The 27,648-nt window shown below is 44.0% G+C and overlaps 11 protein-coding genes across 11 annotated transcripts; 8 read left to right on the forward strand and 3 right to left on the reverse strand.

The window, feature by feature from the left end:
• Positions 1–3,843: 3,843 nt before the first annotated feature.
• BYT42DRAFT_565862 (uncharacterized protein) lies at positions 3,844–4,202 on the forward strand. The gene has a single exon (XM_051567901.1). The coding sequence runs from the start codon at positions 3,883–3,885 to the stop codon at positions 4,111–4,113; it is 231 nt and encodes a 76-aa protein (XP_051424535.1). The 5' UTR covers positions 3,844–3,882; the 3' UTR covers positions 4,114–4,202.
• Positions 4,203–5,231: 1,029 nt separating this feature from the next.
• On the forward strand, positions 5,232–7,531 carry BYT42DRAFT_565865 (uncharacterized protein). Its single transcript, XM_051567902.1, has 11 exons — positions 5,232–5,444; positions 5,508–5,774; positions 5,855–5,963; positions 6,036–6,090; positions 6,160–6,247; positions 6,319–6,517; positions 6,575–6,705; positions 6,766–6,831; positions 6,888–7,106; positions 7,178–7,330; positions 7,390–7,531. Exons 1-11 carry the CDS (start codon positions 5,292–5,294, stop codon positions 7,441–7,443), a joined length of 1,494 nt encoding a protein of 497 aa, XP_051424536.1. The 5' UTR covers positions 5,232–5,291; the 3' UTR covers positions 7,444–7,531.
• Positions 7,532–7,938: 407 nt separating this feature from the next.
• On the reverse strand, positions 7,939–9,737 carry BYT42DRAFT_565867 (erwinia chrysanthemi IndA protein-like protein-like protein). The gene is made up of 10 exons (XM_051567903.1): positions 9,572–9,737; positions 9,370–9,480; positions 9,200–9,291; positions 9,029–9,140; positions 8,800–8,906; positions 8,643–8,723; positions 8,534–8,579; positions 8,330–8,450; positions 8,178–8,263; positions 7,939–8,122 (listed from the first exon to the last, which is right to left on the reverse strand). The coding sequence occupies exons 1-10, from the start codon at positions 9,705–9,707 to the stop codon at positions 8,040–8,042; spliced, it is 975 nt and encodes a 324-aa protein (XP_051424537.1). The 5' UTR covers positions 9,708–9,737; the 3' UTR covers positions 7,939–8,039.
• A 3,589-nt stretch (positions 9,738–13,326) lies between these two features.
• On the forward strand, positions 13,327–13,788 carry BYT42DRAFT_565871 (uncharacterized protein). The gene has a single exon (XM_051567904.1). It carries the CDS (start codon positions 13,368–13,370, stop codon positions 13,665–13,667), a length of 300 nt encoding a protein of 99 aa, XP_051424538.1. The 5' UTR covers positions 13,327–13,367; the 3' UTR covers positions 13,668–13,788.
• Positions 13,789–13,815: 27 nt separating this feature from the next.
• On the forward strand, positions 13,816–14,118 carry BYT42DRAFT_482443 (uncharacterized protein; the record flags this gene model as incomplete). Its single annotated transcript, XM_051563699.1, has 1 exon — positions 13,816–14,118. A coding segment is annotated over one exon (303 nt), but the record flags the coding sequence as incomplete, so codon positions are not given.
• A 1,250-nt stretch (positions 14,119–15,368) lies between these two features.
• Positions 15,369–16,933, reverse strand: BYT42DRAFT_545177 (Scramblase-domain-containing protein; the record flags this gene model as incomplete). Its single annotated transcript, XM_051565801.1, has 5 exons — positions 15,369–15,800; positions 15,862–15,979; positions 16,061–16,350; positions 16,430–16,725; positions 16,798–16,933. 5 exons carry the CDS (start codon positions 16,931–16,933, stop codon positions 15,369–15,371), a joined length of 1,272 nt encoding a protein of 423 aa, XP_051424540.1.
• A 157-nt stretch (positions 16,934–17,090) lies between these two features.
• On the forward strand, positions 17,091–18,410 carry BYT42DRAFT_299116 (uncharacterized protein). The gene is made up of 2 exons (XM_051562903.1): positions 17,091–17,315; positions 17,384–18,410. The coding sequence occupies exons 1-2, from the start codon at positions 17,147–17,149 to the stop codon at positions 18,259–18,261; spliced, it is 1,047 nt and encodes a 348-aa protein (XP_051424541.1). The 5' UTR covers positions 17,091–17,146; the 3' UTR covers positions 18,262–18,410.
• Positions 18,411–19,485: 1,075 nt separating this feature from the next.
• On the forward strand, positions 19,486–21,898 carry BYT42DRAFT_593188 (prolyl oligopeptidase family-domain-containing protein; the record flags this gene model as incomplete). The annotated part of the gene is made up of 10 exons (XM_051570677.1): positions 19,486–19,614; positions 19,831–19,932; positions 19,993–20,142; positions 20,199–20,345; positions 20,406–20,534; positions 20,596–20,648; positions 20,944–21,060; positions 21,190–21,293; positions 21,368–21,391; positions 21,459–21,898. The coding sequence occupies 10 exons, from the start codon at positions 19,486–19,488 to the stop codon at positions 21,896–21,898; spliced, it is 1,395 nt and encodes a 464-aa protein (XP_051424542.1).
• A 58-nt stretch (positions 21,899–21,956) lies between these two features.
• On the reverse strand, positions 21,957–23,211 carry BYT42DRAFT_613056 (uncharacterized protein; the record flags this gene model as incomplete). The annotated part of the gene is made up of 5 exons (XM_051571698.1): positions 21,957–22,170; positions 22,226–22,385; positions 22,443–22,653; positions 22,716–23,094; positions 23,162–23,211. 5 exons carry the CDS (start codon positions 23,209–23,211, stop codon positions 21,957–21,959), a joined length of 1,014 nt encoding a protein of 337 aa, XP_051424543.1.
• Positions 23,212–23,385: 174 nt separating this feature from the next.
• BYT42DRAFT_593189 (uncharacterized protein) lies at positions 23,386–24,579 on the forward strand (the record flags this gene model as incomplete). The annotated part of the gene is made up of 5 exons (XM_051570678.1): positions 23,386–23,425; positions 23,502–23,633; positions 23,703–23,731; positions 24,193–24,319; positions 24,551–24,579. The coding sequence occupies 5 exons, from the start codon at positions 23,386–23,388 to the stop codon at positions 24,577–24,579; spliced, it is 357 nt and encodes a 118-aa protein (XP_051424544.1).
• A 1,984-nt stretch (positions 24,580–26,563) lies between these two features.
• BYT42DRAFT_495138 (uncharacterized protein) lies at positions 26,564–26,943 on the forward strand (the record flags this gene model as incomplete). The annotated part of the gene is made up of 2 exons (XM_051564344.1): positions 26,564–26,649; positions 26,772–26,943. Coding segments are annotated over 2 exons (258 nt in total), but the record flags the coding sequence as incomplete, so codon positions are not given.
• Between the last annotated feature and the right edge of the window lie 705 nt (positions 26,944–27,648).

The raw sequence follows: 27,648 nt of genomic DNA on the forward strand, positions 1-27,648 counted from the left end.
CAGCCCATAGTTTCAGTGTGATGCTCTCTCTCGTAGACAACGGCGCCTGAAACACGAAACTTGTGCAAAATTCCTGCATGAGCAACCCAACAATCTCAACCTTATTAAAATGTTTGGGAGTTATGCGCGCTAATTTTCAGTCACAAGGCAGTCACATTGGGTTTTTGCTACATTTGTCGGCTTTGATTGGGTAATTTTTGAAAAACAAATATATATGATTGGTTGAACGAAACCAGACAGCTGTTGATCGGCCCGACCTTTGCGCTCGAATGAAGCGCAAAGCTCTGATGGAAGATCTAAAGAAGAACCATGTTTGGGAAGAGTCGTTACCCATGTACACACGGCGGAGTTTTAGAAGCGAGGCTTACTGCATCTTCATTTGCTTTTGGTGTTACTCCGGAGGATAAGCCGAGAACACTTGATGACTATGATCGTATTGTGTGTGCCGAACTTCCGGACAGAGAGAAATTTCCTGATCTCTGCGACACCGTCAGCAGATGTATGATGCACGGTTCATGTGGAACAACGCATCCGAGGTCTCCCTGCATGGAAAACGGCTCATGTAAAAAGCGTTACCCGCGCTCCTTCAATGAAGCTACTATCGAAGATCACAGTGGTTACCCGTTATACCGTCGTCGCAACAATGGTGATTTTGTGGTCAAGAACCATGTCCAGTTGGACATAGATGGGTTGTTCCCCACAATCGATACCTCTGTGCAAGATATAACGCTCACATTAACGTCGAAATCTGTACTTCTCTGGAAAGCGTCAAATACCTGTACAAGTATGTTTACAAGCACCACGATCGTGCAGCAGCAGCAATGTATCATGCCGGCAATGACAGAAAATGTCAGGCTCCTGACCCGTTTGCGCTTTGGATGCAGTTCCGCCAGCATTTGGCAGAAGACTATTTCCATTTTTGGAGCAATCAAAATCAAGACGATGATCACCAAAATTGAGCAGCCCCAAATCGTGTACGGTCGCGCTTTGCTGGACATTGAAGAGCATCTGAACCGCCAATCGAGTTCACTGCTGAGTTACGATCGCTTTGCCCTTCCTGATCGCCAAGAAATTGGCAGAAGCACACTTCGCCGTCAGCCCAGACTGGTAAGAGAACAATTCGATCTCATCGCAGACGCTGCCAATGTTCCCCAACACATGAGTACCTAAACCGTGACAACATGCCGTATACCACGCAATTCTCCAGAGTGTCACGCATGGAAGCAACGAATCCGCCCGATTGTTCTTTGTTGATGGTCCTGGTGGCGTCTTTACCCTTATGTTGTTGTTTTTATTATTCCTTTATATTTTACTGTATGTATTTTGTCTTATACTCCTTTGCTTTCATCCTTTGCTATGATTTTTCAAGTTATTCTTCACCTTTATGTTTTACTGTATGCTTTTTGTCCTTATGTTCCTTTTGATTTTATCCTTATGCTATGTTTCCCCAAGTACGATTTTTTCTATTATCTATTTTTTTCTCTCCATTTAATATTATATCGATGTCTGACTATTTCTGTTCCTAACTTGGTGTACATATTGTTGTTCCTCTGTCGTGGATGAAGAAAATGATCGCTATGTGGCGGTAGGTCAGGGGGGCAAGACCCCCGGGAAAAAAGAAAAAGAGACTGTACTACTCTGTTGTCCATTGAATACGCAAAGATTTATGCGCACATCAACTAAATCTTACCGAAAAATCAACCGCTTATTGACAAAAGATTAGAGTACCATCAAGCGAGACCTTTGGATACACAAATTCGAGTGCGGAGTTCTGAATATTGCAAATGGAGCATCCCATTCCAAACGCATCTTTAATCAGCTACTATTCCCACTAGCCTCAGATTAACAACAAACTACAGACCGAAAGAGCATAACTTTGTGATCTTTAAGATCAACAGGTGCTACTAGTCTACATAATTAAAAACTTTGGGAAATTAGCGATTTTGTAAATCACATGATCTACATTAAGTCATCAGGACCTGTTAAACCTTTTTTTTTATATTTCAACCATGCCTCGCTGCCCACTTTCACGATAATAGGCGAAACAGTTAGCAGCAAGATGCCGTTTGCGCCAGTTGTGGTTAAACAGAGTATCGTCGTCTTTCGAATAAAAATGTGAGTAGAGCTCTCCCTTGAAGAAAAGTGGTTGATGATACGACTGGCGTTCTTCTGTAGCATCATTCAATTTGGTTTTTTTTTGTCAGTTATACTATATATGTCCTTTCATTCTCTTTCAATTTTCAATGAATCGAATAATACATAAGCAGACGTGCTTCGATCTATGAATTCATGCATCAGTGGGGCGACTATTGTTTCATCCATGGAAAACCATATATTTTTGTCTTCAATTTTATCTTTCTTCTTTTGATTTTCTCTCTCTCTTTCTGTTTGCTTGATAAACCCTCACTATCATTGTATCAAGATCCCATCCGCATCCATCATCCTGACCATTCTTATCCCGTGTATCTAACTTGTTTAAATTGACCACCATCCTCAAAAAGGTAAGCGTCGAGTGGTCTACCATCGATTTTGCTCCGGGAAAACAGACTTACCTCTCCTTTGGATTGCTTCTCATGATATGGTTTTCGAGATGTCTTCCCGATTATTGTATTTTGTATTTTATATTTCATGTACATATTCCTTTCGCAGTCTTTTCCTCTTTTTTTCCCGCAGGGTTTTTTATGAGGTTTTTACTGAGGCGACCATTGTTTTTTTATCATCATGTACTTTATTTGTTTTTCTTTCTTTTTATTCGGGGGACTCTCAATATCTGGAATCCAACTCGAAGTTACCGTCACTTCTGGCCACGTCAATATTTTTTGCCTGCTCAAGCTGACACCACCGATCCATCGCTTAACTGTCCCTGGAAGCAATTTTATTTTCCGCATCGAAAAGAAGCTTACCTGTGTTCCGTATTCATCTTTTTTTTTCCGGTACACCATTTGGTTCAAAGGCAAGTCCAATTTCGTTTCCTTTGCTATGATGTAATGAACGTATACTAATTCAAATTTTTCAATGTCATATAACCCAAGTCGTGTCAAGCGATCAATGGCTATTGCAAACTCAAATGACAAAGGTAAAATATCTTGACGAAAATTTGAATCAATCAAAGAGCTTACTAACTCATTTTTTTAAATACCCAACATACCCACACATCTTTCTAGATCTATCATAGCCTGGGCGGGATGGAACTGAGGGGGGGAACCAGTGCTGCCCTGCGCGTGTTCAGAAACAAATCACGTTGCAACGTATGCCATAAGGTTGTCATTAATATACCGAAGTTCCGTCAAGAGTTCTCGCCCAGGTTATGCCGTGTATGCGTTAGGCTTTTTGTCTACGAAAGTCGCTCAATGTAAGGGGGCGGCCTCCGGTGGCAGGCGGCATCCATTGCACAGCGGGTGTACGGCTTGTTATTTGAATACAATACTCTCCATAAGCTTATGCATGATAATACTGCTGCACTATTGATGCTAGAGGAACTTTATTCTGAGTAACCACGCCTTTTTATACTCGGCAATACATTATGCAAAAGGCGTAATTTATGTCGCATTATGGATTGTTACAGGCCCCCACTCGCTGTTTTTATGCGAAAAACAGGAAAGTTGCCCTTCGCTCTCTGCATTGCAGGAATTGGGGACGGAGTTACAGTGGCTGGTTCATCCATTTTTAGCGTTTTTTTATTGGGCGAAGGTGTGAGGGTGGGCGGAGACAAAATGTGAAGGGGTATATAAAGGCGACGATTTTGCGAGTTCATGAAACGGCATGTTGTACGGCGGCAGGGCTAAGTTCGTAACTGGGGTTAGCTTACTCGTAGACTTCTGTCTTCGCACCGGTGTGCTTATCCGTTCATCAGCTGGTCGGGCGTTAACTCTTGCGGGAGTGATGTACGGCAAGGTGGGCTCACCCCGGGGGAGTTCTTTTTCAGTTCCCATGTGGGCGTTCCTGGCACGCATGGCTTTTCTTTTTGGCCTGCTTCGGCAGGAATCAAAAAGTAATTTTCTCAAAAATGACAAAAAAAAAATAGATAAGAGGGTAAAATTCCCCTCTCTTCACACCTTATCCACACCAGCTTTTTTGGCTGCGGCTGCTGGGTGGTCTACATGGCCGCTTTAGAACTGTTCCCTTGTATTTATTCCTCATGGTAAACCAGAGGCAAATAGAGTAGAATAATAAGTAGAAAAGTAGTATGACAAATAAAAAAGACTTGTTTAGCAGGCCTCTCCTTATTGTGTTTTTGCTTTTCTGTGTCAATAGTGCATTTGTGGACAGTGCTTACTTTCGAAGTTGCGCAGCGGCAAAAAGTGTGCAGCAGTTTGCAGTTATATTGCCAGTAAAAAGAGGGGCGACCCAGTTTATGGCGTCGATGGAGCTCATTTTGCTGTTGCTTTTCAAAACGGCAATCATCGCCGAATCTGATTCTCATTTCGAAGTTGATCACGCACTTGTCAACTGCGCAGTATCCCCCGTTTGTTGAGCCGTGATCCTTTTGACCAAGAAGTGCGCATGAAGCTTAATCTGCTGCATTCCGTGTATCTTTTCTTTTGGTTGGATAATTGAAGACTGAGCTCTCTTATGAATAGGGTTTTTCCATTTGTTCTGGAACGTGCAACACTTCAGGGACATGAAACGAAATGACTGTGGGTTATGATTTTTGCAGGCGCATTATTCTGCGTATGGATTAGGATATGTTGCCATATAACTGGAGCCACTGAGCAGTTTTTGGCGCTGAATTGTGAGGATGGCCTTTACTTTTAGCGTTTGCCTTGCAACCGCATTTCTTAGGGGTTTCTTCTTCTAGAGTGGATTTGCTCTCGCGTTTTCACAGGCTAGATTGCCAGAATAACAGGATGAGACCGAGTTAGAAAAACGGTCTGTGGAGAAAAAATATACTGCCGGAAAGATATTATCTTGTTGTAAGCAGGTGGTGAATCCTTTGATTGAACCCTAATCACCGTATCAAGGTATGTCTTCACCTTTGTCTTTCGTGTTCTAAACCAAAAAACATAAGCAAACCACCACGTTTTCCTTTTCGTTCTTTGTATTCTTCTGATGCTGTTGGTATAATGGAATAATAGAAAAATCTAGGAGAAAACCTGTTTCCCATACTGCTGATGATTCTAAGTTGATTTGTGATCCATTGAGCTTCCACTCAATGCGTACTTCATTTTCCAAATGGGGCAATGCCAAGTTGGGCGGCGAATGAAAATATTGCCAGCATGGAAATGGACGATGAAATATTTCGTTCTTTCTTTCCTTTTCTGCCGCTGCAATTTGCAATTTTTGAGGCAACCATGGACGAGTTTAACAATGTTGACTGGGATGACAATGATAAAGCACCAACGACACATGAGGATGCTCCAGCCGTATTCGACCCATTAAGTGACATGACAGAAGCATTGGGTGAGACCCTGCCTTCTGCTCACTCCTCTAGTCATGACCCTCACGTAAGCTCATCGCGCATCAACAGTATTACCGGCATTCATTTTACTGATATCTACTTTTGAAAGGAGGAGATACGGCCCACGCTGAATTTCTCGACCACGTTACCCCTGGAAACTCCTAATGTCCTTCACGATGTTTTTGATGACACTGTAAATCATGCCGACGATCACGCTTCACCCGCTGAAGCAAGTAGTAGTAGCAGTAGTCAACCCTATTACCAGCAAATCCACGAAACAAAGCCAAAACAACAATATCAAATTGCCATCACCGAACCACGCAAGGAAAACGATGGACAACAAGGAACGTATATATCGTACAACGTCCAATCCAATGTAAGCGATATCCACCTGCTGCGGTCTCGTGAACGAAAAAAAAAAAGAAACTTATAACATGAAAAACCCTGTTTTGACAGAAAGCCATTGTTCGTCGACGATTTCAAGATTTTGTTTGGTTGCATAATGTATTGTTTGTGCATTATCCCGCTTGTTTTGTACCGCCGTTGCCTGATAAACACCGCATGGGTAAAAAAAATCCATCGATTAATGTGTAACCTTGGAAAAAGAATCACTGACTCGACCTGTTTTCGTCTTTAGAATATGTGAAGGGCGATCGATTTAGCAAAGAATTCATTGAACGTCGGCGAGTGAGGTAAATGGAGAAATGAATTGGAAACGGTTAGTGAATAGCGTGTGTGCTGACACAAGGGGAGCAAATTAGCTTGGAGCGATTTTTAATGCGTATTGCGCGGCATCCCATCCTTGGCAAGTCCGAATTTTTTGTCATGTTTTTGGAGAGTCCTGGCTTTGTAAGTTCATTAGTCTAAATGGAATGCTGCTTTGTGGGTGCCCATGATCTCACCAACGGATGTTGAATCAGAATGATGCTTCGGCAAGATCGCTGAGAGAAGGACAAGAAACAGTGATGGATACCCTTGGCGATTCCCTTTTAAATGCATTCGCCAAAATCCGGAAACCTGATCAACGATTTATTGATATGCGTGAACACATCCATCGTCTGGAAGAAAATTTGGCTCTCCTAGAGAAAACACTCGCGCGGACAAACAAACGTACCGAAGGTAACTTTTCCTCTGATAAACACTGCATTTTGGTGTAGATGCTAAATTTTTCTCTAGATTTGTCGCATGATTACGAGGAATTTGCCGAGTGTATTCGAGGACTGGCCGATCTCGAAACCAACATCACCCCCATTATCCAACAATTTGCAGATGCGAATACTGCCTACGCGAGCAATATGAAAGAATTGGTGGGTTTGCCGCAAACACGGTATATGAGCCACTCTATTCACAAGTAATATTGACTTTAGTCGGTCCACGAATTAAATTGGTTGGGCGAGATTCACGATTACATGGCATACTACAACGTGCTCAAGGTACAATGGACATCGGTGTTTGACAGCTCGATATAATGCTGACATCTTTGTTTCAGGGCGTGCTTAAACTGCGGGATCAGAAGCAGCTCGATTTTGAAGAATTGACGGATTACCTCCAATCCAGCATCAAGGAACGGGAAAAGATGATACAACCTAGACATGAAAGCTACAATATCACCGGTTACTTCACCGACAAATTAAACGAAGTACGAGGCGCAGATACCGAAAAAGTGCGACGAGAAAAAATGCTGCGGTTAGATGACCGCATACGAGAGGTGAGTGCCGAATTTGGACATTGGGTGTGATCTTTGGAATTATTGATGAAGCTTTTTCGTCGCCACATCAGCTACAAGAGGCTATAAAGGAGACAAACCAAGTGTCCAATGCGTTTAGCGATCAGGTGCAAAAGGAAGACGAGTATTTTGCCAAAAACCAAAGGGCCGAAATGCATGATGTCCTGAAAAGCTACACAGATGCCAAAGTGGACTTTTATCAAAAGGTACTCCAGTGCGCCATTTGATCAGTTATTCTATCCTGATCTAATTTTCATCTATGTAGGGGGCCGACTTGTGGCGTGACATTGTTCAAGCATTAGAAAATGAACAACAATAGTACTGTTGTCCTTTTCTTTCCCTATTAGACATCCATCGTATCTATATCGTATATAAAAATAATGGAAGAGTGGCTAACTTCTGTCTACGGGAATCTGGGCTGATGTGATCCTATTTGCTGTGGGAACTCGTGGCGACACGATAAAGAAAGCGCACTGTGCTCTTTATCGTATTTTTTTTGGGGGGGGGCGGGAATATCATAATATCATACTGTGCGATGCCATTTCTTCTCGATTTGTGCTGCTTTGACTAAACCGTGACCAACCCGAAAGCAAAAAGTTCATCTGAATTAGGAATGTTAAACCTATCGCCAACGATTTATTTCTGATACAGTTTCATCCATCGGCGCATCTTCTTATGTCATTACACCCAGCAACGCCACCAACCACTTTCACTCTCGCAACTGACTGTCATACTTTAATAGCTTGTTCCTGTTTCGAAACGTGTTTCTGATTAATGGCATGACTGACCAAAACAACAATAACAATGAAGAGATGTTACGATGTACAGTTTTATTACACGGTTTTGTATATTTATCTAGTATGGTAAAAGCATGGCGATGATTTTTGCACAACTTGCCTTGCAATTCCTCAAAATTTAGGGAAGCGATTGTCGGATATTGGCCAATTCTACAGCAATTTGACCTCCCACCTTGGCGTTGTTCTTCACAAGAGCAATATCTACAAAAAGAAAGTGGTGAATATGAAATCCTTGGCCGCTCCATGACATACGTACTAGCGGCGAGCGATTCGCCTTTAGTGATTTCGACAATACGCTTGAGCAGGTAAGGTGTTTCCTCTTTGCCAGTAATGCCCTTGGCGCTGCAATATTGCCAAACAACCGTCAATCTTTTATCCACATCCCTTTGTCGTCGTATGCGCACTTACCGAGCTTCATTCACGGCGGTGGCGATAGCGTCCTGAATGGCAGTGGAATCGACGGCCGATTCCTCGGGAATCGGTACGGCAAATACCATTCCACTATTCATCGAAAGCTCGTGATTGGCCGCTGAGAAGAAATCAGTTTCCCGTGATCCGTTTACCCCGCCTTTTTCTTTTTTTTTTCCCTTTTTTGCTGAGCCTGTCACGTACCAATGATCGAGGCAGCTTCCGAGGCGGTATCCACACGGCTGGGACTCTGGGTATTCAACCGTGAGAATTCGTCCATTTCCTTCCATCACCTATTCTCTATTTTACTTACCTTGAACCCACTGTCACGAGAGTAAAAAGCAGGGAATTCGTTGGTAGGACCGTACGTGGTGACAGAAACACCTTGGGTTTCCTAGGAACGTAGCAAAAGTTGAGTGTGATTTCCGGGATTCTGGTTCCGAATATCTGACATTCTGGCTTGACCTTACCAGAACTTCCAAAGTTTTTCCAATGTCCAAAATACTCTTCACACCCGCGCAAACCACAGCCACAGGCGTCTTTCCCAGTTCCATCAAATCGGCGCTGATATCAAATGCTGTCATAGGAAAAAAAAAAAAAAAAAAAAAAAAAAAAAAAAAAAAAAAAAAAAAGAGCAAATATGTGATGTGAATCTCGGATGATCAGCCATTTTCACCACTGGGGAAGCAATACACGTACACTGTTCAGCTCCACGATGAACACCGCCGATACCGCCGGTGACAAACAAAGGAATGCCTGCCGCTCTGGCCAAAAACATGGTGCTGGCGACCGTGGTGGCGCCCGGCAAACGCTAAAACTTTTCTTTAGCATATCAATTACATCGATTTTTGACAGTGATGAATTTTGTACCTGAGCCATCACAATAGGAAGATCACGGCGGGAAGCTTTGTGAGCCTTTAAGCCGATCGAGCCCAATTTTTCAAGCATCTCATCCGTAAGACCTGTGAAAGATCGTTCCCGTTTTAGCGGATCTGAAACCTGCCATGGAGGCAACCCAAAAAACCGGGTGCAACACTTACCGATATGAACCTTGCCGTCCAAAAGCGCAATGGTGGCAGGAACGGCGCCTTGCTGACGAACAATATCTTCTACCTGACGCGCGGTTTCCACATTTTGAGGATAAGGCATACCTACACTGAGAGCGTAAGAAAGCTTTCCGCTCACACATCCGCGGCACAGGACTCAAAATTCCATGGGCAAGTGAATAGCAGGGAAGCTTACCGTGACTAATGATGGTCGATTCCAAAGCGACGACGGGACCGCGATTCAGAATGGCCTCCCTGACTTCAGGAGTCACGACGAATTTACTGGCACTGGGTAACGAGTGGAATGAACGACGAAGTACGTGGCGGAACATGATGGAGAAAAAAGCCGATAAAGAAAGACAAGAGCTTAAAACAGAAACTTCAAATTTCTGTGGGAATTTCAATACGGGAATTGTAATGTGGCTTTTCTTTTCCCCAGCTTTTTGATCGAACCCCTCCCCCCACATTACGTATTCGCGCAGTTTAGCCATGGTATATCTATCGCATTTCGCGTAGCCTCCCCCCAAATCTCTAACCATACATCGGCTATATCGCTGTATACTTATGTTAATTACTTCCATACGAAGCTTTTTCATGACAATCGCAAATCAATGTGCATCACTTGATGGAGTGCTATCAGTATATAAGTCGATCATTTTCTTTAGTATATTTCCGCATCACAATATCTCCAGATCAGAATTGGGTTGGTTAAAAAGATAAATAGTGTTAAGCTGGTGGATACTGGCGGTAAAAACAAGTAAAAATTGGCGGTTGCAGAAAAAGGTAATTGACTCCGCTCTGTCAGTCAAAGTGACACAGGCTCCAAAGGCCGCGCAGTTGTGGAATAAAATATGATGGTTATGCAGACAACAACACTCTTAAAATCCAGAAGACACTATGGATAAAGCACCAATCGAACTTATGGAAAACATGTGTGAGACATGATGCTCTCGACTAGACCCGCAGGATACAATGTCTTGATGAAATCAGGTCAGCGATAGCAGAGGTGTTCAAAGTGATTCACCCGACCGCTGCAACGATACCACAACAAGAAAAAATTGCATAACTACACCAAAAAATCAGTATCCCCAGGCATTCTGGACTGGTCACTTGGGATACTGATATACTGGCGTAATATGTCAAGAATCATTGAGGCGAAACTGAGAAGCAAATTGACTTTAAAACATAGTCATTTAATTTTGAGAAAGAGAAGCAAGGGGAAGGAAAGAGATAAATGAATGAATAAAATAATTGATATTGAATAAAGAAATATGCAAGCAATTTGAGCATCTGTCTGAACGGGACAAAAATGCGAAAACTCAAGGAAAGAGAAAAAGCGCCGCAAATTTGCGAGGAAGGTTGGGTTTATTTTCTGCGAAAAGGGCGCTCAATCTGAAGATTTGAAAAGTATACTGTATGACTGCATCAGCTGCAGCAAAGCAGTTGGCCATCCACACTCGAACAGCTTATATATGGTTAGCTAGTATAATGCGTGTCGTACCAGTATAGTCATGGACAATGTACCCATTCATACTTATGAAAATATGGAAGTACAGTACCTTAAGTATTGAGGATACGAATGCGTGTATCCCCCCCGCTTACTCTCCTGAGCTCCACTCAATAGAACAATTCTGGCCAGTGGCAACGTAAGGTTAAGGGCCATTGGTTTTTACAGGGAGATATTTTGACGAAAAGAATCACGGAAGCCTGTATATAACACCATGGAGACGTCATTAACAGAGGCTTCGTTTTCGCATTCTTACAAGTGGTGGAATAAATTTTGAATTAAGAAGTCAATGTAATGACCACTGACGACTTCTCAAATGCCAACAATACAACAATAAAACAAAAGGAGCAGCAACCAGAGCACACCATCGGCACACGATTAGTTTGATGACAATAACGCGAAAAATTCACACAAGATTAGAAACTATCTAGAACAAAACAAACATAAAAAGACAGCGACTAAAAAAGCCTCAGCGTAAACGAATAACAACTTGTGCATCCGTCGTCTCGAGCATATTTGCATGTGTTCGCAAGAAAAAAGGACATTCATCATTGGCCAGTCGGCAGAAAAGTCAATATGCTGCCGTCATAGACATCCATCTTGTCATACAGATATGCTAAAGTCGCAGGCAATGACCAGATTCCAACATGCTACAGTTATAACAAGAGAGTAACCCATCAGGTTAAAGTTGTAGACAGAGGAAAGCCAATATGCTGCTAAGCATCCATATTGTCAGACAGATATGCTAAAGTCGCAGGCAGAGACCCAGTTCCAATACGCTACAGTCATAAACAAGAGGGTCCCCCTTAAGGTTAAAATCGTAGACAGACGTATCCCCTAAATACAAAGCGACTGCGCCATATATTTTTATTTTATTTGAAGGGTATGTGAAATCATTGGAAACATACAGGACCTGTTTCTGATAGATATTTAGCCTGGATCTTTCGCCATGTCTTCCCGATCGACTAAACATCTAGGAAAAGAAATTTTGTTGGACACAGAACAACAAACTATTTCGTCTTAATAACGAAAAGGAGACCTTGAGGTCTGTAATACTGAACTAAGCATATAAGAATATATTTGGGACAATGAAACTCTTATTATTCGTAGCTTTTTAATTGACCGTACATATGTTTTTGAAGAAGGATTCTCGGCTTTATGACTTTATGACGATGGTCAACGAAAATACTCACCTGACGAGGCACATCTCTGTATATAGCTATTTCCCGGTTTGAATGCAGTAAGCACGGACGGTCGCTGGCAGCATTTATAACCCTGGAGCGACTGGAGGTAAGCTTATCACCTTAACAATAGCTTTCGAGCGTTCAGCACAATCTAAATGTATGCTTATTTTTCGAAATAAAAATAGCTGGCCTCGTACAGTTTTCAGAGATCATCCATTTCTCCAATTTATCATAAAGTGTTTCAGCATCTCTTTATCAGCCTTCTTTATTATCCAGTTCTTTTGCTGCTTTGCTAAGTCTGTCATTCTTAATCCAAGCAGATCTAAGATTGATTATTTACGCTTAATAAGGTTCGATCTCAAGTCCATGCAGAGAGCCATGGACGCGCGAGTAAAGCTTACAGCAACGGAATAATCAGTATTCTGGTAATGATCTGGTCGGGATCAAGTTTGACTCATGATATACTATTGCATAAAAACCGATTGGTCGCATAGTGAATCATGATAGAAATGGTCAATTGTATCTGCATGACTCATTGGACATAGTAGGGATGAGTGACCTGGTCAGGATCAAGCTTGACTCAACTCGGCTAACAATGCCGCCAAATCATTGTAAGTAAAACAAGGAGAAAGGAATTGATAATGACCATCGGTGTTCCTTTTATTGAACCAGAGTTTAGGACCGCGATATAAACGCCGCCATCGATGAGACGAACTCTCATGGGATACAACAACTACTGTTGTCAGACTCAGCTCTCCTTAGTCGAGTCTTTTTATGCATGTCTCATGGTAAGCTGTGCTTGAAAAGAAATGGAACTTTTGGTAATCTGATGACACGTACTAAATAAAGGCGTTTAACAATATTGGGAAAAACAATTCTGGAAACGCCAACTCCTTTTCTCTTGGAAACGTGAACCCACTCTTTTCTTCAACTGCATCGAGTCCGAACACCACCGAAGTCACTTGAAGCGCTGACTTTACCTGCCATGTCACAATCAAGCTATCGAGAGAGTATTGCAGACGATAGCCACAACGAGTTGCCGAGTTCCCCCGACCATTCACCTTTGGTTCAAATGAAGCATCCGTTTTCTCGTCTACACCTCTTCCTTCTACTACAGCTGTCCCGGTTTACGATCGTCCATTTCCTTGGTTTATCAACGACACCGATATTGCTTATCTATACCACAGTTCCGGCAGCAAGCATCAATCATGTCACCGGAATTTAAAATTGAATCAAATCCCCACGAAATCCTTGCCCTATCGCACATCTTACTTCTGTGTCCGGAGCAGCATTGCGAAGCCATGATAGAACAGTTCACTTCAGAAAATCTGGAATTCTTGTGCTCAATGCTATGGGGAGAATCAATGGGAACGGAGATGGATATATCAATTCAGATTTATGGCTCAGTTAGTCGGACGATCGAATCCGTGTTGCAAAAAACGATCTCCATAGACCAAGCAACGAGCGAACTGGCATACCTCTGCACAACTGTGGATGAATACTCGGTGATTCGGAGCTTATCGAGTGTTATGAACGAACTACCTTTGGATACTATTAAGGACAAGGAGACGATTATTGAGTACGAGCTGATCATCACATAGTTCCACCCTGTACTAGCTCGCATTCTGTCCAATCCCAACAAGAATGTTTTGTTGTGGTGGGCTAAGGTTGAAGTGGCTGGAAGTTACGACAGAAGCCCGGCGTCGTAATTACAAAATCTGATCACCTTAGTTTTGGTTCGCCTTTCGAATTGGCGAAGCGAAAAAACCCAAGTTGGAACCTGACACCCAAGCTCTCTGCCATGATTTATTACGTTTAACAGTGTTGTCCAAAGAAGCAATTGATTGGCATCATTTGACTGGTTGCATTTCGTTCCAAATCAATGGCTTCACAACCATCTTCTATATGATGCGGCTGCGCCACATTGGCATCTACACCATGCTTGAAATTGCCAGACTGTCATATCCTCCATCATTGCGCGACCTATCGACATTCATATCCTGGAAGAATCTGAAAACATTGATGCAAATGTCTGAAGTTTTCTGGCGTCTTTGTCGACCTTTTCCTGAAGCCATCCGTTCCGATCAATTCCAAAAACCGCGTCCTACCCATCCCAACATCCACGCACTCATTGACAACACCAAGAATACAGAAAAACTCTGCACTTTGTCATTTGAAGCATAGCTTTCTACCTTTTTGCAATTATTATCACTTATATTCCATTATGAGCTCATTGTCATCTCTCGCTTCTTTCATGTACTATCTCTCTCCTTCTCGCTTAAACATGATATATATTCTTTGTTCGTCAATAAATCCCAGGTGACAAGTACGACATTAGTGACGTGGACATGGGCTTACTCTCTTGTTATAACTGTAGCATGTTGGAATCTGGTCATTGCCTGCGACTTTAGCATATCTGTATGACAAGATGGATGTCTATGACGGCAGCATATTGACTTTTCTGCCGACTGGCCAATGATGAATGTCCTTTTTTCTTGCGAACACATGCAAATATGCTCAAGACGACGGATGCACAAGTTGTTATTCGTTTACGCTGAGGCTTTTTTAGTCGCTGTCTTTTTATGTTTGTCTTGTTCTAGATAGTTTCCAATTTTGTGTGAATTTTTCGCATTATTGTCATCAAACTAATCGTGTGCCGATGGTGTGCCCTGGTTGCTGCTCCTTTTTGTTATTGTTGTATTATTGGCATTTGAGAAGTCGTCAGTGGTCATTACATTGACTTCTTAATTCAAAACTTATTCCACCACTTGTAAGAATGCGAAAACGAAGCCTCTGTTAATGACGTCTCCATGGTGTTATGTACAGGCTTCCGTGATTCTTTTCGTCAAAATATCTCCCTGTAAAAACCAATGGCGCTTAACCTTATGTTGCCGCTGGCCAGAATTGTTCTATTGAGTGGAGCTCAGGAGAGTAAGCGGGGGGGGGGGATACACGCATTCGTATCCCCAATACTTAAGGTACTGTACTTCCATATTTTCATAAGTATGGATGGTTATACATTGTCCATGACTATACTGGTACGACACGCATTATAGTAGTTAACCATCTATAAGCTGTTCGAGTGTGAATGGCCAACTGCTTTGCTGCAGCTGATGCAGTCATACAGTATACTTTTCAAATCTTCAGATCGAGCGCCCTTTTTGCAGAAAATAAACCCCAACCTTCCCCGCAAATTTGTGGTGCTTTTCCTCTTTCCTTGAGTTTTCGCATTTCTGCTCCATTCAGACAGATGCTCAAATTGCTTGCATAGTTTCTTTATTCAATATCTATTATTTTAATTTTCAGTCATCATCTCCAAAAAAGTCTTGAAGTGAATCGAAAAAGCCAGAGTCTGAAGGGCTACTGACACCAGCTTCTTCATCGCTCAACCAGCCGTCGCCATAGTCATCGCGCGGTGGTTCGTTAAACGGCGAGGGTGATTCGTTGGGAGGGATATTGACATTTGATGGACCTGCAGACGGTTCATTGGAAGCTCCAGGGGCACCTTGATCTTCCGGTGTTCCCGCTTCGCCTTCTCTTTCCCCTCCTCCAAAACCAAAGAATGGGAAGGGAAGGAATCCGCCGCCACCATGCGATGAGTGTCGTGAGAAGTAATCGAAATCAATGGAAATAGCACACGCCAGGGTCACCGCACGCTCATCCAGCGTCATACCACGAGCATTGCCTTCTACCGCATCCATTCGCAAAACGTACTGACCGGTATCCGTGAAAAGCTATTGTAAAAATGGTTGAATAAAATGGTGTCTTTGACCCACATCATTTCCCCCAGCTCACCTCTCTCGCAAACCCCACAAAGTTTCGGCTAACGTTGCCGAGCAAGCCGCCTTGTTCGTCTTGCAGGTAAAAGTCCCAACCGAGGAACGGTGTATCAATGGAGGCAAATTGCGTTTTGCTTTCAAAGATAAAGAAACAAGATTTCTCAGATCAGTTCAATGCCCGCCGCAATCGATCCATGATTGAGGAAATACTATACCCAATAAATAAATCGTATTTTCTACGAAGTAGATGCCAGCGTTGTTGTACTTCGCCAATCAACTGGTCATCGGATGTGTGGATAAAAATGCGACTATTGATAAACGCAAAAGGCCGAGAAATCTTGAAAATGACATTGCCGTGCACGTCCATAATGGTGGCATTGAAAGGACGGTGCGTGCGCAGAAACTGTCGACTCAGTGCCTTGGCCAATCCTTCTTCTTCCGCAATGTAGCCCATCAAGTTACCGTTAGGATCCATCATCTTGTACTTGTTGGCTTGTTCATAGCCCTACACGTAAAACGGTTGGAAAAAAGCCTATCAGCCCATATGATCAAAGAAAAGAAAACACAACATTGCCGCAGCTTACCAAAAAGATATTCATCATTTCGAATTCTCTTCCCACCACTAGTGCGGATTGAGACAAGACTGGGGCTCCATGGTAATCCGGTGTGATGATTTGGCCTTCTCGTTGCGGAATTTCTACAAGTGTATGGGCGGGATCAGCCGACAATCGGTCATCGTCTTTGATGATCACATTGCTTGGAGTTTCGGTCGGGATTGAAGACGCTGCCGAAGACGCTGCAGGCGTCGCTTCCGATAGTTGTGTAGGACGAGGTGGAATGCGGCTTCGTTCGACATGGTTCAATATGCGACCTCGGGGACCTAGAAGAAACAAAAAGAAGCAGAATAAGCACAGCTATCAAGGACGACCAGTAATATAGGGAAATGCTTTACCGAGCTGACGGCCGTTACGCAGTGAAGAATACTCCAGGGCTTGCCATCGGACTGCGGGTTCGTATAATTTGCTAAGCACCCGGTGATTCCTTCGTACAGCCGTTTGCCCCAACTGACGAAATGCGGGTCTATACATGTAACTTGAAATGAATCGAATATTGGAGCACTTTTCGTTCCAAACGTCATTCTCAAAGCTATCTACAGTAGTTTTAAAACCCCGCATTCGGGAACGGATTATCCGGTGGCTTTGCGGCAAAGTCCGTTCGCCTAATGCTGGCATTGTATGCTGGGCTGCATCACTTTTTAAGCTTTTTGTTTTTGCTGTTCTTCAATAAACGCTTTTACCAACATGGCCGATTCCGCAGGTCCAGAGCCTTTGCGCTCGGAGTTTTACATGGATCCCAACAATCTGGACAAGGAATTTGAAAAAGTTCCCTTGTTCATGAACCATCTTCCCGAGGAGGAAAACGACACTCTGAGTGCTTTGCAATCCTTGGTGTACGACGGCACACCCGAAGGTATAAAAGTCAATCCATTCCAAAGCCGACATCACCGCGTTGAGACTAAATCTCTCATGGTCAAATAGAAATTGCGGAAAACTTTAAAAATCAAGGCAATGACTGCTTCAAGGCAGGCAAATACAAGTATCAGGATGCGATTACCTTTTACACCCGCGCCATTGACACGGATTGTGCGGATAAAAAGATCACCGAAGCATGTTTAGCCAATCGAGCGGCAGTGAATTTGGAATTGGGCAACTACGGTCGGGTGTTGCGCGATTGCGCCAAATGCTTGGAAATGAATCCACGTCATGTGAAAGCATTGTATCGATCCGCGCGCGCACTGCTTGCATTGGATCGCGCGCAGGAAGCTCACGATTGCTGCGAGCACGGATTGGCGGTGGATCCGGACAACACAGCACTCAAAGCGATGAAAGAGAAATGCATCCAGCGACAAGAGGCTTTGGAAGCGCGACAACGAAGAAAGGAGGAGAAGGAGAAGGCGGATCGTGAAGCTAAGGAAAACCTGGAGAAAGCATTGAAAGATCGCAAGATCAAGATTGAAGTGACGGACAAGGAAGTACGAGAGAAAGCCAGCATTGTACTGGATCCTGAAACCCAAACCTTGTCATGGCCCGTTTTCTTTTTGTATCCGGAATACAAAGAAAGCGACTACATCCAGCAATTCAACGAAACCAACACTTTTATGGACCATTTGGAAGTCATGTTTGAACAGCCCGCCCCCTGGGATGCGAACCACCAGTACACACCCGACAATGTCGAAGTGTATTTCGAAAACAATCAAGGACTGCGTCCCAGTTTGATCAAGATTGGTAAGAAGCATCCTCTCGGTAAGATCCTTTCCTTGGATCAATACGTCGTCACCAATGGTGTTCCAAGCTTCATCATTTTGCCCAAAAACTCTCCCTTTAAAGACGACTTTTTGAAGAAATACAAAAAATAGAATATTTAGAAAACCTCACATCATTCTGTCATCTCCCGTCTTCTACCCTAAAATAGATCATCACGTCAATACATCAACATCAATGTAGCTCATCATCTTTCTGCGCCTTGCAAGAAAAAACGAAAAAGAACTTCAATAATGATCATGCTGATGTATAAAATGAGCCCACATTATTGGATAATCAATGGAAATTGCTTTCATTCCCTCCAGCTGTCGTGACTTGATATGTGACCTAGTTCTCCTTGCCAAGGTCGAAAAAGCAAGAAAAAAGCACACAGAAAGAGAAGCGTCATCCTCATGCTCCTCATTGTCGGTCAGATCGCCAAGCATCACACCCGATACAGCGGGAAACACTTGCGGTAAAGCCAACGGATCTAGCATTATTGTTTGTTTACTGTTTGGAATGGTTGGGATGAACTCATGGTTAAATGATCATGGTTAGGCTTCACACTATCCAGTATGCTTCTTTCTTCTCGGCCATACGTCAGGCGCTGTGCCGGTAAGTAGAATAAAGAACCCATCAAAGAAAGAGGGAAAAAAAAGAAACTTACAAAGGGACACCATTTGACCATGAACATTAGTGATCTTAAACCACCCATTCCCACAGCCATAGCGAGTGAAACGATTCACCACGGCAAAAAGCGCGTAGACAAGTTTGCCTGGATGGAGCAGTTGAACCATCCTGTAAGTTGCCTTTTTTTTTTTATTCTCTTCGATAACACATTGGCAGCACAAAGGAGGTTTCTTAATTTTGGATCCATTTATTCTAGCAATTGGGAGCTTATATCCATGCCGAAAATGAGTAAGACGGCAAATCTCGAAAAAATTCCACAAATAGTACGACAGCTGACGTTGTGGATGATCTATATTTTAGGTATTCCCGGCAAGCTCTAAAGAAACATCGTTTCTTGCAACGGATCATTCTACGCGTAAGTAAGGAATTCCAGGGCGAGTATTCATAAAAGCAGCTAATGAAGAATAAACACAGGAAATGAAGCAGTGTCTTCGCACGAACAAAGTGCTTCCACCTCTCAAGACGGTTGCCCATGGATATGAATATTATTCGTCGACATCTTCACACGGGATGGTTTATTTGCGAAAATCGTTGGCCCAAGGACGTGACGCTGCTGAAGTAATGGAAGCATCGACTTTTCTTCGTGTCCAACGATGCACTGACTATTGTGTTTACAGGAAGTGCTCCTCGATTCTGGATTTCTTCGAGCCATGAATATCTCGATTCGCAAGGTCCTGCTTTCTCCAGATCACGCCATTTTTGCTTACAATACCGAACGAGAAGGCATGGAATATGGTGAATTGCATCTGAAGGATCTCAACCACCGGGATCAGTGGACGGTAACTGGATGCATTTTTATGAGGCGCACGCCATTTGCTAATTTTTTTTTGGTATGGATGACAGAACGAGATCTTGACAGACGTTTTCAACTTTGTCTGGGCGAACAATGACACTATTTATTATACGGTTCCCAATGCCCAATTACGGCCTTACAGGGTAATATTGCGGCAGCAGCTAATTCGATAGAGTAGCTTGGTTTAATGAGTCTCGTCTAGGTTTATGCTCATCGAATTGGGACATCACAAGAGGATGATATACTCGTCTACGAAGAAATGGATGATACAGCATTTGTTGATATTACGAGCACCAAGGACATGGTAGGTTTAGCATGCATCCATCACTCAGAGGCACGCTGACTGGCGTTGTTGGATTTTTAGAAATATGTTACCATTAACAGTAATACGCTATCCTCTTCGGAAGTTCGGGTGATTGACGCATCGCATGATTATACGACGGCTACCCTGCCCAAAATTCAATTAATCGAACCAAGACGCGAAGGTGTCGAATATTATGTTGATCATCATCAAGTAAGCGAAAAGCAACGAATTGCAAATTCATCGGAGCCTCACACTCTCTGTAACAGTCCAATTTTTATATATTAACCAACGTGCACGGAGCTACCAATTTCAAGCTTGTGCGTACGCATGATACCAACATGGCCATGAGTCACTGGGAAGATGTGATCCAGATGAAGCCTACCGAGAAAATTGAAGACGTGGACTTATTTCAAGTAAAGGTTTAGTTTGTTATACAGAGGAAGACGCAGTCATAAATCGATGTCAACCTGTAGAACAATATCGTGATTTACGGGCGGCGCGATGGGTTGCCCATGATTTTATGCTACGACGTTCACACCCAAGAAACCCACTCGGTCCCCCTCACGGAAAAGTTTTGCGTTCTTTGTCCAGGGACCAATCAGGTAGATTTCAGAAAATAGACGTACAAGACGGATCATTGATCCTCATGATACTGTGTGGCAGGATTTCAATACGGATACCTTTCGATTTTCATTCACTTCGCCGTTTCATCACGAGTCAACTTACGAATACGACATGAGAAAACGTCAATTGAAACCGATTCGCGTTCAAACGGTCCGAGGTACAAAAAATTCTTTTCATGTTTGCGTGACGCTTCAGCTTATTCAAGGTTTCGAAAAATAGGATTTGATCGTAACAAATATACCTGTACTCAAGTTCATGCTAAATCGCATGATGGAAAGGAAATTCCGGTCACTTTGATCCATCAAAAGAACATTCAACTAAATAGCCGGTAATGTCCACCTTTTTTTTTATTAATTTTCACGTACGCTAATACCAATTGCTGATCAGCAATCCCGTGTTGATGCGATCCTATGGTGCTTACGGTGTGGCCACCGATCCTGATTTCCGTATCGAGCATTTTCCTTTATTAGAGCGCGGATGGGTCATTGCTCTGGCACACGTGAGGTAAGTTTGTCATCGCAGGTCATCCGCGGGATGAGTTCAGACTTTAACCGTCTTTTTGTCACGCAGAGGTGGAAGCGAATTGGGACGCGATTGGTACGAGGAAGGAAAGCTTCAGAACAAAATGAATAGTTTCCGCGATTTTTCATCCGTGGCCGAACATTTGATTCAGAACAAGTTGACTGCTCCGCAGTATATGGCCGGCTTGGGAACAAGCGCCGGGGGCCTACTAGTTGGTAAGTAGCGTGTAAAGAAAAAGACCACCACCCACAAGAGTCTGCTAAATACAATTCTTCTTCTTTGTTTGCAGGAGCCATGACCCACATGAAACCAGGTATGTACAAATGCCCTACGTCTATCGGCTCATCGCTTACCCTAGCTGTCCCCTTTTTATTTATTAGAATTATTCAAAGCGCTGGTGCTTCGTGTGCCGTTTGTCGATCCATTGTCAGCCATGCTGAACCCTGAATTGCCTCTGACACAAGTCGAATACCCCGAATGGGGTAATCCTTCCGCAGACAAAAAGGCGTACGAACTGATTGAAAAGTATTCCCCATACGAAAATATCAACAGCAACAGCACGATGTCCAGTCTTCCTTCACTGCTGGTGACGGGAGGAATGAAAGATCAACGGGTTCAGTATTGGCAACCGCTCAAATTTGTAGCAAGGTTGCGTCAAGTGTTTGGTGAAAAATCGAACAAGGTGCTGCTCAAAATGGATCTTGACCGTGGCCATTTCGGGGGCGGAACGGAGCAAGATGTTCGTTTGCAAGAAGCTGCAGAACAAGTGGCGTTTTTAATATCCGAGGTCCAAGAAATGCGAAAAGAAAAGGGTCAATAAATAGAGTCAATCGAATTATAATACAATAGATCGAATAAAAGTCACGGCACCCTATAGATTAGATGTCGGCAGCAATGTCGGCTACACCGTCGCCTGTGAAGCGTAGAAAGGTGATTCCCTCTGTATCACCTACAAGAGCCATTAAAAACGAAGGGGCGTGTTCCGATGATTGAGTGTTGGCGATGCGGAACGACGATTTTGGCATAGGCAGTTGCGTAAGGTGGTGCATCAATTGCTGGTATGTTTCCAAGGAAGGAACAGGATCATATAAACTGTAAATTTAGTTAGTAAAAATGTCACGCGCATCAAAAAAGGGTGACCGCGTACCTGCCGACGACGACGCGAAAATCCGGAATTCCTGGATCACGCTTCTTCCATTGCGGATTGGGCCTGTAGACGTCCCAAGCGATTTGATACTGGTTGACAGGCGCAAATGGTTTATACCACGGAGTCGATGGGATAACGCGTAGTGTCGAGTAAACTTGCCCTAGATGCATGTAATGCGTGAGCGACACATACAAAATCACCGGTTAAAGAGACTTACGATAATTGGTGCATTGCTTGTCTACCACCAATGGCATGGTCGGAAAAGGCCAACAGCAGATAAGACAACGAGAGAACCATGCATACAAGCGATGGACCAAATGACATATCCGACGATGCCATGGGATAGGAAGCTCTTGTTGAACAAAGGACTCCTCGTAGGCGCGTGTCCTCTGAACAATGTAACCTAATCGTTTCAAATAGGCATATACCTTGGGCAATGTCAGTAACCCAGTGGCAGTGGATAGAAAACGCTTGCTTGGGTACAATTTACTTGGTATTTTTCATAGCTCAGCCAGCCGTCTACGGTGCTGAACATAAGCTGACAATAGTCTTCGAACGAGCAGGCCTGATCATTGGTGTCGGTCACAATGAGAGCGTGGCGGCTAATCAACCAAGCCGCTTCTTCGGGCCACAGTCGTAATTGACCTTTGGAGGTGTGTCCTACGGTATGCAGGTGCGTGCCTTTACTTTGAATCACGGTAGTTAACCCAGTGTCACGATCGAATTGCGCCCTGCTTGTAGTTCGAGGATTGACGCGTTTCGTTTCACTGATCACTTCCATCAAGGCAGCACGCGATTGCTCAACGGCGTTTGTGCCCGGATCTTGGTCAGCGACGTTGACATGTTTGGTGCTACGTCTTGGAGCGCGTCTGTCCGACGAAGAGAATTTTAAGTTAAACGTAGTCTAGTGAGACAAGTGAATGGAAAAGGGTTTACTTTGTAAGTTGCGAAAAGTCAATTGGCTCATCGTCGTCGGAAGCGTCCATGAGCTTTTGAAGAGTGGATACAACTCAAATCGGGAAAAAAAAAGTCACCCGACCAGAAGGCCCACCCAAAAATTAAAGAGATTTCTTTCTCTTTTTCCTCGATTTGGGAATTTCTCTTTCTTCTTTTTGGCTTCTTCCAACGTTCAACAGAAACAGAGAGATAGGAGGTTGACAATGGTGTTTGCTAGAAGAGGTTGTTTCAAATGTGGCAACGGTAAGCGCTCTCATATCCATCAGTGACGAGTACAAGCAATTGACCAAGTAACACACCATTCAACCCTTGACTACAGTGGGCCATATTGCGGAAGCGTGTCCTGAGCCCGAACGATTATGCTACATTTGCAAAGAGGCAGGACACGAATCGAGCACCTGTACTCAGCCCAGAACGGTCGATACGAAGCAGTGTTATGGATGTGGTGGTGGTAATGCAGATCGGCCGACTGTAATTAACTGAGCATCAAACCGACGCTAATAAAACGCCGTTCGAATAGTGGGGCATATTCAAGCCGAGTGTCCAAGCGTGAGAGGACCGCCGGATGGACGCCCCAAAATTCGTTGTTACAATTGCGGTCGATTTGTAAGTCAATGAGCCGACCATGGAGGCCCACCTTTTTCGATCACGTTCCCACCAAACTGAATTTGTTTTTCTTTATTTTTATGGTGTTAGGGCCATCTTGCCAGAAACTGCAACCAAGCCGATTTTAATCCCCGGTTCCAACAACCACGTTTCCAAGCAGGCTTCTCAGGCAACTATCGTGGCCGTGGCCGTGGCGGCTTTGGCCCCTCTAATGGACGTGTGATCTGTTACAAATGTAGTGGTAAGTCGGAACTCGATGAATCAATGGATCGGGGAAATAAAGTAGAGGATGAGTGGGACAAGGGGCATCAAGATAATTGATATGCCGCACCCTACGATGGGTTAACAAATGCATTGCAGGTTATAACCACTTTGCTCGAGACTGTCAAGCGGACAGTGTAAAGTGCTACAATTGCGGTCGATTTGGTCATATTGCGCGCGAGTGTCCATCCGCCGGTACGGAAGAAGGAGAAAGACCGGTTCGACCACCAAAGACATGTTATCGTTGCGGAAAACGGGGTCATATTGCGCGTGATTGTCGCTCGAGTATCTCGGATCAAGATAAACCTGTAAGAGATACCGTAGTAGCTACAGTAGACGAATCCGATTCTGTCAGTTCAGACTCGAGGTCTGAGTAAATGAACAAGCAATATATGCTGTGACGCTATTCACAGATAACCCATGCACTTATTGTTCTTTTAATATTGCTATTATTTTTGATGTGGAATTAGTGTGCGTAGGCCGTGACAAATTAAATGATAGCTATAGACTATGATGATGAAATTTTGTAAAAGGAGTTGAGGCTGTTGGAAAGCGACTTGAGGGCTTAATGAATAGTTACAACTTTACTCATGATCCCAACCTAGAAAACCGGTGGATACTTTGTACCAAATTCGAATAATTCTCAAGCTTTCAACCGAAACTTAGCCAATGCCCTTGAACATGGCTCCTATATCGTCACTAGATGAATCGATGAATCAGTGGCTCGGTATTGGGGAATGCCAAACTTAAAGAAGGTTCCTAGGAAACCCCGTCCAATCGGACAAGAATTTTAAGACCGTAGCTGACTGTCATACCCGCCGCATAATCCAACTCGATACCGTTAGTGACCCAGTTGCCAGAAAGTATGATGCACCTGGAGTGCCGAAGTTGATTGCCACTGTCAAGCGTCTACGTGAGCCCTGGTTTTTGGCTGGCCGCAGCGTAATTGCAGACTCATGGTTTGGTAGACCGGCCATGGCAAAGATGATGGATACCCGATGGCGTGGAAGACAACCCAAACGTTGCGGACGTAGGAACAATCAAGGCCCTCAAACGCGAACGTGCCGATCCAAGCTTGAACACATTCAGTTTGGGTGAAGGCTGCCAGAAGGCGTTGACGGACACGGCGACGGCGGCTGCATTCTAGGAAGAGGTCTGCTCACCCGAGCATTTGACCGGGTTTTTCGGCCCTCGTGGATGCCGCCATCCCAACTACCAATTTTGGGACAACTTTTCGGGATTGTCTTGGAGAGGTTTCCATCGCGGAATACGGGCCTTCACAGACTGATTTGGCCCTCTTAATAAGCATGAGAGATCCGGGATCTCTCAGGTATGATCTCATTGTCCAGGCCAGAAAGGCGAAGGAAATCTTCCTGACGCTGTGTTGTGCTTCATTCCTGGATAATCTTCGCTAGGCGTACTCTGAATGCCGGTCTGGGTCCTCCAAGCACCAGAAGACGATTTCATGGATTGCTTGAAGGACATACAGGCCGAATATGAACGAATCATTCGCAGTAATGGATTGAAGCAGTTGCTCCAAGAGCAAAACGGAGCTGGCTGATGCTGAAAGAAGGAGCCTGCCTGAACGTTTGGCTGGCATTAGACGTCGTCAGAGAGGGCCCCAGCCGGATGACATGGAGCAGCTGGAAGTTTAGCAAGCAAGAGCCCAGAGGAATGAAGGTGCATGGGCAAATTAAAAACGTTTTCTCGGTAGGCCACATTCAGAAGAGCATCAACAACAGCTGTCGCGACTTCGAGGGCGGCATGAATATCGTATTGCCTGTGGACGGGTTGGGCAGCTCACTCATTGTCCGCCAACCATGGAACCATGCAGTGCTATTTACGAAAGGTGGTTCTTGGGTGCAAGGACTGGCACGGTAATTCATCAGGTCGCCGAGGCAAGGTAGAAACCCAATGGCCCACCTGGACGAAGAGGAGGCAGAAGAGTATCTCCGAATTCGAGGCCTTGGAAGTGGGCCTTGGACGGCAGGAACAGCGCTCATTCCGGCAGATGTCGAGAAACGGCCTCCACGACATCGGCGACGAGTACAAAGGTTACGACATCATCCAAAACTAAAGACGCAACGACATCAAGCCCCTGTGTCAGTATGGAGTATCATCGCTGGGCCTGCTCCAACGACGCTCAAGATGTATGGTGCGGCATTAGTGCCTGGATATACAGAAGCTCGCCGCAACGAACATGTCATCAGAAGCCTAATGACAGAAAGGAGCTGGGAAAGGGACTCTGGCATACGTCAAATCGCATCCATGTTTTGCGGTCAACACACCCATCCGTTACCATTTTTGCAGCCTAGTCGACAAGCTGCTGACGTCCCAAGCAGATGGGTTACAGTACACTGTCGCATACTACGTGCACAATGTACTTGAGACGTTGGAGGGTGAATATGCTCAACGGAATAGACGTAGTGGATTTGATCCATGTTGCCAAAAATGACGCAGCGAGGTTGGTAGCGATTAAAAGCAATAAAAAGAGTGGTCTCTCACCTGTGCTGTAGTGTTGCCTTCTTCCACTTCTCCACTAATACCACGGCCTCCGTTTTCTACAATACATACCATTCAACGGGCTTGATATCGACGGAGTCGTCTATGCAGTCAAGCCAACAAGCACAACAGGCTGGAAAAGGTACGCAAAGCACAAAGCTCAATGCATATATTTTGTCGAATTTTTATATTTATTACGTTTGATTGACTGATTGATTAGAGTCTTTGAAGAAGGTTTGCATCTTCTGGAAGAAGATCGTGTAAAAAACCAGGCTCGATTGGATGAGTTGGAGAGCCAACTCCAACAGATCATGGAGGAACGCCGGAATCTTGTCGAGGAATTAGAAGATTTCGAAAAAAAGAAAAGCCTCGCGGAACAACTAGTTTCGTGAATGTCATCATGCCCACCTTCCCTCTAATATTTTTTCATTTTATATCCATCGTTGCATGCACATATTTTTTTATATATCAATTCAATCCCTTTCTTTTACCCTTGTTGCTCTTCCTGATTGCATTAAAAGACCTTAAAAAGTCAAAGTTGGTGTCTCATTGTTGTTCCAATGATCCTTATGCACCAGTTTGTCAGTATCCGGGGTTATTGATTTCTTGATGTAGCCATTCCCCAATTTTTTTGTTAATCATACAGCAATCGGGTGAATGGCTTTGAACACCGAAGCTAACGCTGATCTGATTTCATCAACGTGTTGCAGTGAAATATCCGCGGTTTTTCATGAGAAACACAAACGCATTATAAACAATGTATTCTTGCGGGTCTAGTTGAGGGCATCTTGTCTCACACAATGTTTTCCATTTTCTCCAGTCGTGGCTGTAAAAACTTCTAAGGTAGGAATAGGTATAAGCCTGTGGGCTGCCATCGTTGGCTGACTAAGTCCCTCGCAGAAGCTGCTACATCTGCCCTGAGGCTCCAAAATGTCGGCAATTGAGAATGCATTCTACCGTGTATGGACTCCACTCTTCTGTTGATTTTGCTGAAGACCATCCTTGGGAGTTGTGCTTCGTATCGGATTGTGGTTTTTCTGTCAACCGAAGTGATTGGCTTGAGTATTCGCCGCTCCTAGGATACACCGATATTCGAT

The sequence above is a fragment of the Radiomyces spectabilis genome (genome assembly GCF_025331425.1).
Source record: "Radiomyces spectabilis strain NRRL 2753 chromosome Unknown BYT42scaffold_5, whole genome shotgun sequence".
Taxonomy (NCBI): Eukaryota; Fungi; Mucoromycota; class Mucoromycetes; order Mucorales; family Radiomycetaceae; genus Radiomyces; species Radiomyces spectabilis.